Below are 11,727 nucleotides of genomic sequence, written 5' to 3' on the forward strand. Positions count from 1 at the left end.
GCAGGACTGAGCTGTGTACCCAAATGACTGAACACTCATTTCAAAAGCAGTCTAGCCACACACGGCTCACACTGCACGTTTTAGGCCGAGATAACGTTATGCCGGCATCTTCAACCATAGCCTGGTGGTCAAACACCCTGGCATGCTGGTTTCTCTGATTTCGCCTTCACAGTTTTGTTTTTGAGAGAGAGTGTCGCTCAGTCACCCAGGCTGGAGTGCAGTACCATGATCTTGGCTCACTGCAACCTCTGCCTCCCGGGTTCAAGTGATTTCCAACTAATTTTTGTATTTCTTTTTTTTTTTCAGTAGAGACAGGGTCTCGCTGTATTGGCCAGGCTGGTCTCAAACTTCTGACCTCAAGCGATCCTGCCGCCACGGTTTCCCAAAGTGCTAGGATTACAGGCGCGGGCCACTGTGCCCAGCCTCGCCTTCACTTTTCTTTGCAATGGGACTCACTTCCGGAAGCAGTCAGTGTCTGTTTGGTTCTCAGCAAAGTAGGTGAGGATGGAGTAAGTCACCTTTCTGGCAGACGTGAGAGGTGAGAGTGACAGGCGCACATGGAGAGGCCACCGGCACTGGGCGTCAAAGCTCATCCAGCATTAGCCTCAGGCCTCCCCAGGCCTGGAGCTCTGAAAGTGAGGGGGGGCTTTGATTCTGTCACTCAGCCTCCTCCAGCAACCCAAATCTATGTTCTGGGAAGCAAGGCAGGGAGGCAGCCAGGGAGGAAAAGGCTGAGTATCTAAAAAAAGAAAAAAGAAGAAGGAAGACAGGGAGAAGGAGGAGTAGAAAGAAACAGAAAAAAGGAAAAGTTTTGTTTTTTTTTTTTTAGAAACTTTAAAAAAGTTTCTCTTTTTTAAAGATGGGAGCAACAGCAAGTGGCCTCTTTATACAAATTCCACCTGTCAAAACACCGACCATCATTCAGCCGCTCAGCAAACACACAGACCACGTCCCAGGCCCCGTTCTAGGACACAGCAGAGAACAGAGCACACAAAAGTCCCCGTCCGAGCAGAGCTTCAAGTCTAGAAAGCTCCATGAGGCGAATTGTGTGGAACATAGAGTCACACGTGGTCTAGACTGGAGAGGACCCGGGGACCAGGGGGACCAATTGTCCCCTTTTACAGACGAGGAAACTGAGGCTCAGAGGGACAAAGTGAAACCCCAGGTCTCTAGCTAGTTGGTGGCCAACCAGCACAGGGACTAGGAATTCCGTCCTCAACCTGGATCACAGACGACAGTTCTCCTCCCCACCCCCAATATTTATTCTTGGCCTTTTTCTCAGTAAGAGATTGCCTAGTTTTTACCTGACCTGTGACAACCCAGAACAAAACTGCATGTCCTGCTCTTTGCAGCCAGGTGTGGCCGTGGACTATGTCCAGGCCAGTAGGCAACTTCCGAGAAGGGAGAGTGCCCCTCTTCGCCCTTTCTCTTTCCTGCTGGCTGGAACGCATATGTGATGGATTGACCCCCAGCAGCCATCTTGGGCCACAGGGTGGATGTCCATACTGAGCATAGGAGGGCAGCCTGGGAGAACCCGGGGTCTCTGACGAGTGCATGAGGCCCCCACCAGCCTTGGAATCCTGGAATGCCCACCTCTTGACTCACCTCATGTGAGGGAAATGAACTTTCACCCTTTTAAAGATGGCATTTCTGCCGCTCACTGCAGAATCAGCGGAGGCCTTCCCTGGGTCCCCATTCCCTGCGTCCCCATTCCCTGCAAGGTCACTTTTGAACTCCTCTCTCCTCATGACAGAGATGAGCAGATAGTCCCAGAGAAGGGGAGTGACCTTCCCAAGCTCAGAGAGTTCCTCTTACGTAAACATTTCGCTTCAGGCCTGTGTGAAGTCGTTGCTAAAGCAAACAGCCTCTGCCCCCCGAGTGCTGGTCAGGACTGTGGCTCATGAACCTTTCCCAGCATAACGTTCCCAGGAGGCCTGATCGATGGGGCTGGTGACACTTGGAAGGCCAACACCACGGTGCTGTCAGCCCAGCTCCAGGCCCCGGGGGCTGCAGCTCCCCCTGGCTCTGAGAAAACCCTTCCCTTGAGGCCAAGGCTGGGGCTGGGATCGAAGCACGGCGCGGGGCTCTGGACAGCGGTGCTCACTGCAGCCCCCGGGTTCTGCTTGGGCTTCCGATATGGAGCCTCACCTCCTTGGGCTCTGCTCAGGAGAAAGAGCTTCCCCAGCCTTCCCTCCCTGGCCCTCCGCTTCCTCTCTTCCTATTCATCTGCATTTCTGGTCAGCAGGATTCTCTCTGCAGCTCCTAGAGTGCTGCACCCTCACCCCTGCAATTGCAGCCCCCTCCCACCACGGGGGACACCTGCTCTGGTTGATGGGGAGGGACACGGTCCATCCTGCCCCTGCATCCAGGGCTCTTGAGGTTCCCAGACTGCCTCTTTCTCTTTTCCCCAAGATCCTAAGGCCGCATTTCACAACTTCTCTTGAGAGGAGAGACGCCCTTTCCTGCGAGAGCTGGACGCTCAGGTTCCCAGTCTAAAGAGACAGGGGGCAATAGCCAGAGAAAGATGCCTCTCCCATCTCCAGCATCAGATGGTGAACATCACCAGAGAAAGCGGGGCCACTTGACTCCGGTCCTTCCAGGAGTCTCATTCCCGTTTTTCTGGAAGAGGGAGCTGAGTGCAGAGGGACTCCCCAGATTTCCCCAGGTCCATCCCAGCACGGGGATCCAGCCGAATCTCAGACCAAATCCTGTGGTTCTCCTATCACCCTTCTCAGCCTTTGCCTTGGAGGAAGACTACCCATGGCCCAAAGGAGAATCCCCGGGGCTTTGGTGACAGCAGGAGAAGGGGCACAGCTTCCCATGGGTGGCCGTGCACTCCAGCCCCTGTCCGGGACCCTCCCTGTGGCCCCGCAGCCCTTGCAGCCCCGTGGCTGTCCAGCATCCTGAAGGAATCCCATTTCCACTCAGGCAGCAGCCACCAGGAAAGGCCCCGGCGGCTCCGTTTACACTAGAGTGTGACTGACTGTCACGTATCTAACTGCTCCTCTCTGGAGGGGTCGGAGCTGTAATCCGGGCTCTGAGAGCCGAGAGTTTAGTGACAAAGGAGTGAAGGCTGGAGGGTGCCGCTTCCAGCAGCACAAGGGGTCCTGCCAGGGAGGTCCCTCAAGGGACAGCCCTGTGCTGCCAGCACACACTGAAGGCTGGGTCCAAAGTCCAGGGGCTATGTAGTTGGCATAGGAGTACCATTTCCTGTTGCTCCTGGACAGAAATCCTGTCCAAGAGGGAGAGGTGGATGGAGGCTGGCCTCTGAGCCCCCTCTGCCCTTGGAGGTACAAGTGCTCGTGCCCTCTAGGTGACTGGCTCAGACCACCTGGGAAGGCACCCTGCCTGAGGAATGGCAGAGCGATCCCGCCACGTCCCCGCATCCCAGCATGGCCCTCAGGGGCCACCGAGGAGGAAATGGGTCCTTGGACAATCGGATTCAGGGATCACGGAACTTTGGCAGAACCCTGGAGTCATTCAAGGGCTCCTTGGTAAACACTTTATTGCTTAATTCACATTCCTCCTCCCTCTGTCTCAACTCTGACACGTTGAGAACAAACCAAAAATAAAAATCAGTTCTTTTCCAGCTAATTTGCTCATTTTCACAAATGCTCACTCCGTCTGCCTCTGCCTTTGGAACTTGTTGCAGAAGAGGGCCCCAGAGGGAGAGGGTCATTCCCGGGGGCCATTCCTGCTTTGGCCCAAGTGGTCTCTGGGAAGGTAGCCCCCCACCCCCCACCACCCCAGACTCAAGCCTTGCTCAGGGAGGCACCAAATATGGCCTCCTCTTCCTGCTTTGTTCTACAGGAGAGGACATCCCAGCCAGTGTTCCCGAGTTCCCGCAGGGCCAGGGAAAGTTGGTCAGTTTCCTCATTTGTTCATTCATCCATCCATTCATTCATTCACTAGATAAACCTTGGGATGAAGGATGGGGCTGGTCGGATGGATACACTGTAAATTCAAAGTCCCCCAGTCAATCCCTGATGCCAGGACAGCCCTCAGACACCCCACCTCCACTGAGCAGAAGCCCTCTAAGACAAGATCAGTGCCAGACACAGCAGTCCCTCCACGAGTGTTGCTTAAAATGGAATCTGTCATCCCACAGGGACCCAGGCCCAGAGAGGGGAGTGAGCTGCCCAAGTCCACACAGAGAACAGGGCAGGCCTCGGGCTGGGGCCGGGTCTCTGAATTCCCAGCCTCCCTTTGCAATGTCCCCTCTCTGCACAGAAGCTCTGCAGAGGGACATCTAGAGTCCCTCACAGCCCTCACTGGACCAGTTGTGTGGCCCTCGGGCAAGTGACTGGATGTCTCTGGGTCCCAGCTTTCCTCTTGAGTAGAACAGGGCCATGCCAGCATTCAGCAGGTGCCAGGCCCTATGCTTAGAGTCCGTGACATGTTTTAACGTATGTACCTTCCCTACTCCAGAGTCCTTTGGGGTGGATGCCGCTATTCGCCCCGCTTACTGATGAGTAAACAAAGGCAGAGAGAGGGGAGGCACCTTGCTCTAGGTGGCCCGGCTGCTGAACAAGAAGTCTGAGACGGAATGCAGGGGGCCTGGCCCCAAAGCCTCAAGTCATCACCAGCATCGGACCAACCTCCTAGGACCTGACCAGGCTCAGGTGCATCGTGGCTGAAGGCTACACTCGGAGCTGATGCCTTGCCAATGCGAGATACGGGCAGTGCGTGTCTACAGGGGGCAGGTCGACGGTGCCCTCAGGGGGCATTGGGCAGTGTCTGGAGACATTTTTGGGTTGCCACAACAGAGGGTGGGGGTGCACCGGCCCCTACTGCGTGGAGGCCAGGGATGCTGTAAGCATTCCCCAGTTCCCAGAACTCCCCCAAGACAAAGAATTGTCCCCCTGCAGGGTCACCAGGACTGAGGCTGAGCAGCTCTGGGGTGTGTGATTATTGTCCTTAGGAGGGGTTGTTTGCCATCCGAGAAGGTGCCTGCAGCAACCCACCCACTGTTAGGCCCTGCCCACCTTGGGGGCACCTCTCTTGCCCTCACCCAACTGGGCAGGGTGGGGGCACTGCTTAGATGTCTGCTCTCTGGGTCCCCCCATCCCCTCTGCAGGGTCCCAGAGGGACAGACTGGGTGTCCTGCCTGGACAGGGCTGACAGCAAGTGACGCTCCCCTTGTCCCCCAGTTCTCACCCTGAGGCCCCTGCCACCTCCTTACCGGCCAGCAGAGGGTCCAGCGCGGTCTCCTCCATCGCTGTGTCCTGCATCGCTGTGTCCTCCATCGCCGGCTCCTCCATCGCTGTGTCCTCCATCCCACTTGCCTCCCACGTGCTGGCCTCAGGCTTCTCAGTAGCAGGTCCGAATGCCGGGGCCACCCACCTGGCTAGGCAACACCTCCGCTGCTGGAATCTCAGGTGAGGCGGCGTGGCCGGGGCCGCTCCCAGGGCAAGCGGAATTTGCAAAATGAGTCAGCAGGGCAAGAGGGCTCAAAGCCAGGTGGCGCGTGTGGGTTAATCATTCCCCATAAACACATCTCCCGGATGCCAACGGACCCCCAAGGGCAGGGCCTCCTTCAGCCGCGCCCATGGTCATGGGTGTCCCGGGACCACTTAGCTGTGGGCAGCTGGGGTCAGTGCCAAGGACCCTCTCTCCCTCCATGGTATGGCTTCAGCTTTGAAAAGCCAGGTTTGCAGACGGCCCCATTTCACAGCCCGCATTAGCCCCCTGAGCAGCGGTGGTCCATTGCGGGGTCACCCTGCTGCCCTTCCCTGAGCACCCCCTCTGTTCCCCACACAGTGCCAGGCTTAACCTTTTTTGGATATTCCCGCCAACGCTGCCGTGAAGAGCTGTGCCTCTCCATCTCGCAGCGAGGCAAGGCCTGGGGAGGGCTGTGTAGCAGCAGAGCCTGTGAGGAGCCAGGAAAAAAACATATTCTTTCTTTCTTTGGGGTCTCTGTTTCCTCAATGGTTACACGGGGGTCACAGCCGCACCTGCTTCTCAGGGCTAGCTTGAGGATTAAATGAGGTAGCCCCTGTAGAATGCTGAGCATGGCGTCCCAGCACACAGCAGGTGCTCAGTAAATGTTGGCTGATTTTCGTTTCGTGGGGTTGTATCTCAGCAGGCCAGGGATCCCGGCCCGGTGTGCGTGCTGATGCATCAGCATGTGGCCGGTGCTGGGTGAATTTCTGTTGGATGAATGATGAGATGATGTCACGTGACTTGGTCAAGGTCAGTGCAGGCCAGAGGCTTGCTCCGGGTGGGTCTCACGTCCAGTGATGAACTCTCTTAAGAAGTCATACTGTGGGCTGGCACAGTGGCTCATGCCTGTAATCCCAGCATTTTGAGAGGCCGAGGTGGATGGATCGTCTGAGGTCAGGAGTTCGAGACCAGCCTGGCCAACGTGGTGAAATCCCGCTTCTACTGAAAATACAAAATTAACTGGATGTGGTGGTGGGTGCCTGCAGTCTCAGCTACTTGGGAGCTGAGGCAAGAGAATCACTTGAACCCAGAAGGCGGATGTTGCAGTGAGTGGAGACTGTGTCACTGCACTTCAGCCTGGGTGAAAAGAGCAAGACTGTCTCCAAAAAAAAAAAAAAAGTCACACTGGGTCCCTGGTATTATCGATCTTCTGGGTCCCCGGTATTATCGGCTGTCCGGGTCCCCGGTATTACTGGTCGCCAAGGTCCCCAGTATTACTGGTCGTCTGGGTCCCTGGTATTATTGGTCATCTGGGAAGGTGCATTGTATTTTCAGGTGGTGGGTTTAAGGCAGCAGTAGCCAGGTATGGCCAAGGGGCTCTGCCCCACGTTGCCCCCATGGGCCTTCTGCTCTGCCTGACAGCCCACCATCATCACAGACGCAGGGATGGCAGAGCCCTAGCAACAGTGACAGTGGTGACAGCACGGCCACCCTGCACACACGCTACTCACCTGGTACAGGGTGTGGGAGGCCCCCCCAGGGGCTGGGGGCAGCTCTGAGCTAGAAAGGTGACTGTCAGGGGTGGCAGGTAGGACAGGCGGGGACAGATTTGCTGCCCAAGGTCCACTCTGGGTTCAAGAACTGTAATCTGCTTGGCTTTCCAGGCCGCTGTGGATCCATCCTATATGAACTGAGATTCGAGGGAGGCAAATTAGAACCTGTCATTGGCCAAAGGTGCAATAATACATTTCACTCATTTCCTCATTCTCCCTTTCAGAGAGAAACTCTCCTGAGCACCCAAAGGTTCTGGAAAGGGTGCCAAGGTAGGGAGAGCACAGGTCAAAGTAGACGCAGTCCCCAACCCCATGCGGTGCCTGGGGAAGTGCCTGGGGTCTCATGGGAGAGGTAAAAGCCTATTTTGAAGGTGAGATTGATGCTGCTCCATTTTGTAAATCTATGCCCTCATTGCGGCTCTGCAAACATGGTCTACACAGACTGCACTGAGTTTTGCTGAAGCTGCTAGGACTCCCCCTGGACTTAGAATTTTCTTAGCTGGAGGTCAGACTAGTCCCCAGGCAGGGTGCAAACGCCAGCTAGTTGAAGCTGTGTTTAGCATTTAAAGCCTCCTAATGGGTTTTAAACATTTACACTTGTCTTATTATTAATGCCAATCACTAAATCTCCACGCTGCCAACTGTGGCTCTCATTTTATAAATACTGTCGGGACAGAAAGGTTGCCCAGGGCTCTTAGCCGCAGCAGCAACAGGTCTTATTTGTGAAGAAAAGTTTGCAATAAATTCTCAGGGTAGAAAAAGGCACCTCACAAATGGAGCTCTGAAATCTGCCCTTTAAGAAACGCCTCTGCTTTCACTCAAGCCCTGGAATAAATTTTCAGGGGCTCTCCCCACCTCTAAATCATGGACGTGGACATTCAAAGCCAGACTCTGCCACTCAAGAGATCCGACGGCCCGGGGCTGAGCCCGGGTCACCTCTCTGGTTTTAGTGTGTATTTAAAAAATGACACATGGTTGTTTCTGTAAGGAAATGGTAATTGGCCTTGGACAGAGTTATTGGATGTTGGAATCGGAGCCTCAGCGAGAGCTGAATTTCTTCCCAGTGCCCTCCGAGCCACCCGGCCCAGGCCCTGCTATAAACAGTGAAATGTAATATTGCCTTATTTGGTCACAGAGCCAACCTATCACTTGCGGAGGCCTCTTTGCCTTTGACTTTGTGAGAAGCGATTAATTCTGCGTCCTTGTGGGCCAGGCAGCAGGGGGGTGTGGGTGCCGCTGTCTTCCGGGCCCCCATGCGGATGGAGCTCCCAGGGTCTGATGAGGTTTTTGTTCATTTTTCATGCACGCAGTGTGGGGTGCTGTCTGCACTGAGGAAGCGAAGGATCTGGATCCCAGGACCCCTGGAAGATTTTGCAGAACCAGAATAGGTGTCAGAAGAGCCTTGTGGGTATTTTTTCTGGGGTGCAATGTGCAGGTAACTTACACAGATTTTTTTCCTCCTTCTCCTCCTCCTCCTTGTTATTCCTCAATTTTTTTTTTTGAGACAGGGTCTTGCTCTGTCGCCCAGTCTGGAGTGCAGTGGTGCCATCATAGCTCACTGCAGCCTCAATCTCCTGGGCTCAAGGGGTCTTCCCACCCCAGCCTCCCCAGTAGTGGGGACTGCAGGAGTATACCATGACACCTGGCTAATTTTTAAAACTTGTTTATAGAGATGGGTTCTCACTGTGTTGCTCAGACTGGCCTCGAACTCCTAGGCTCAAGCGATCCTCCTGCCTTGGTCTTCCAAAGAGTTGGGATTGCAGGCGTGAGCCACCGTGCCTGGCCAGTTTACACAGATTTTATAGAGCAAAGCTGAGTGTCTCAGAGTGGAGCGGGCCTCAGGGAAGGCAGGTGTCTCTGGGATTTTCTGGTGTTTAGGGAATGCACAATCTGAGCAGGACAAGGGACAGTGAGACCGTCAGGCTCAGGGCGCGCCACTTTGCCATGCATCCTGGACAGAGCTCATTGCGTAGAGGAGGGGATGATGTGTTTCCACTGGAGGGGCTGTCCTGCTGAGCCCCTGGGGCTTGAGCCTAGGATGGCCCATTGGGAGCCAAGCAGAGGACTCTCCTTCCCCACCAGGAGCAGCTGTCTGCCCAGGAGGCTGCCCAGTGAGGGCCTCGTGCACGTTCCCTGTGGGGCCAGTTGCCTGAGCCCGTGGGTGCAGGCAAAGGAAAATCCCTTGTGCCTCTCTGTGAGAGGCCAGCCCCATGGAAAAATGGCCATCGCTGGTGACCATCTGCTGGTGGCGCGGTCTATCGCTGAGGGCCTTTCTCCTCAAAGCCAGTCAGAGCTGTCATGGGGGTCTCTGCGGGCTCAGATGCCACTCTCCATCCCTAGGCGTTTACTCTGAGGGACAATCTGGAATGGACCGGACCACTGCCCCAGGGGCGGGGGACAGTGTGAATCACAGGAAGGGAAGAGGAAGTACAAGGGGCCATGACTCACTGGGTGGCAGGGATAGGGCAGGAGACTCACAAAGCATCTCACAAAGCAATGGGCAGGGTGGAGTTGGGGTCTGCATCCGCCAGCTTCATGGCTCAGGCTTCAGTCTGGCCATGTCCGCAGGTGGGGGCCACAAGCAAGTCAGCTCTCTCTTAGCCTCTGTTTCCTCATCTGTAAAGTAGGCTTGCTGGGACCTGCCTTGGAGTGCTGCAGTGAGAAATTCTTATGATTAATTTGTATTGCATAGAGGCCAGTGGTGCTAAATTCATGGTGGAATTGATTAATATATTAAATGAGAAAAGGCCACCTAAATTTTCCAAAATTCCCTATTATTTCACTTATAGTCCATTATAACGGCACACGAGAATGCAGCTTTCAGGAAGTATCCTAAAGAAAGGGGCACGCCCTTCCCTTTTCCTCTCCCCCTGCCTACTGGCTGAGGCAGGACAGCAATGGCTGGAGCAACAGCAGCCATTTTGGATCATGAAGCCATGAAGCTCTTTGAGTATGAAGGCTTCACAACACAGGGTGGCAAAATGTGAGAAGTCTGTGTCTGAAACTGGGCACACCCATCCTCATCCATGAACGCTGTTTTTTTTTTTTTTTTTGACAGAGTCTCTCTCTGTTGCCCAGGCTAGAGCACAGTGATGAGATCTCAGCCCACTGCAACCTCTGCCTCCTGGATTCAAGCAATTCTCCTGTCTCAGCCTCCAGAGTAGCTGGGATTACAGGTGTGTGCCACCACACCCAGCTAATTTTTGTATTTTTAGTACAGATGAGGTTTCACCACATTGGCCAGGCTGATCTTGAACTCCTGACCTCAGCTGATCTGCCCACCTCAGCCTCCCAAAGTGCTGGGATTATAGGCTTGAGCCGCCGTGCAGGGCCTACCCTGGGATTTTTACATGGAAAATGAACAAGCTCCCATTTGCCTAGGACAGTGCATGAAAGCGCTTTGGGAACTATGAAGAGCCCTGCAAATGTGAGGTCAGGACCCCAGATCTGATTTCCAGGGCAAAGGACAAGTGAGTTAACCCTCTGCTGCCAGCTCCTCACCTTCACAGGGGGTCCAGCTTGAACTATTATTCAGCGTCTTTGGCCCCTCCCGGCATTGATGCCTTTGAGCCCGCTGTCACATTCCGTGTCCTTGCTCTCTGCTCTCTGGCCGTCCAGCCCTCCCCACGCCCTCCTGCACTGTGCTCCCCACCCCAGGCCAATCGTCCCTCCCTGTGTTCAGCATTCAGAGTGGAACCCTTACAGAATCCTGGGACCTGAGGCCACTCTAGAGAGAGCTGATTGCAGCTCCGCCCAGCATGGGCTACGCCAGCGACACCCCCCCACACCAGCCTCTACTGAATTGCTTTCAGTGACGTGGTGCTCACCACCTCCCTTGTAGCCTGATGGTCATTGGCCAGCTCCCCCTACCACGAAGCGATTTCCAGAGCTGAGCACCAACTGCATACCTTGGGACATCCTCCTCTACCCTGGGTCTGCCCCTGGGATCCGGGAGATCTGGTCTTATTCGTTCATTCCGTAAAGCTTCCCTGAGCCCCTGAGCTCCACAGTGCTGTACTAGGCAGTGAGGGGCGGGCACGGGCAAGGAGCTTGCTTTGAGGAGCTCACTTTCTAGTGAGGACCACTACAGTGTGAGTAATTATGGAAGAATGAGCCAATTAATTGTAAGGACCACAAGCACCACAAAGACGCCCACAGAGCTGTGGGTGTGTGAAATGGGGGTCTGTTATAAACTCGGTGGCCAGAAGGGCAGGCTACGGGGACCAACCATCCCACTCTGCCTGGGACCATCCTGGTCTTAGCGCTGAGAGTCTCACATCTCAGAGATCCCCCTTCATCCTGGAAAACCAGGTGACTGGTCACCATAGGGCAGTCTCCCAGTGCAGCCACGTCTTGTGGCTCTCATGAAAAGCACAACAAACGGGGCGGTTTAAACAGTTCTGAAGACCAGACGGTCAAAATCAAGGTGCTGGCAGGGTGGGTTCCTTCTAGAAGCTCTGTTCCAGGCCACGCTCCAGCTTCTGGGGGCAGCAGGCAATCCCCAGCCGTCTAGGTTTGCAGACGCGCAGGTCTAATCTGCCTCCGGTGTCAAGCGGCCTTCCCCGCGCGTCTCCCTCCAAGCCTTCTCCTTGTCTGTCTCTTACAAGGGCAGTCGTTGCTGGAGGGAGGCCCACCCTTATCCAGGGTGATCTCATTTCATAGTCCTTATCTTACTGACATCCGAAAAGACCTATTTCCAAATAAGGTGATATTCACAGTGACTAGAAGCTAGGACTTGAACGTGTCTTTTGGGGGCCACTACTTGACTTGTGATACCAGAGAAAGGAGCTGT

General features: G+C 54.9%; 1 protein-coding gene across 1 annotated transcript in view; it reads right to left on the minus strand.

Annotated features, from left to right (window-relative positions):
* ANO1 (anoctamin 1) overlaps positions 1 to 5,408 on the minus strand; it is a 205,658-nt gene extending 200,250 nt beyond the window's left edge. Inside the window, exons 1-2 of the mRNA XM_032282524.1 lie at positions 5,250 to 5,408; positions 5,183 to 5,204 (exon numbers count right to left, since the gene is read on the minus strand). Of these exons, the coding sequence (XP_032138415.1) occupies positions 5,183 to 5,204; positions 5,250 to 5,276 (49 nt within the window). The 5' untranslated portion in view covers positions 5,277 to 5,408. The remainder of the gene's footprint in view (positions 1 to 5,182; positions 5,205 to 5,249) is intronic.
* Between the last annotated feature and the right edge of the window lie 6,319 nt (positions 5,409 to 11,727).

Source organism: Sapajus apella, unplaced genomic scaffold (genome assembly GCF_009761245.1).
Source record: "Sapajus apella isolate SASKATOON/1434 unplaced genomic scaffold, GSC_monkey_1.0 scaffold14, whole genome shotgun sequence".
Taxonomy (NCBI): Eukaryota; Metazoa; Chordata; class Mammalia; order Primates; family Cebidae; genus Sapajus; species Sapajus apella.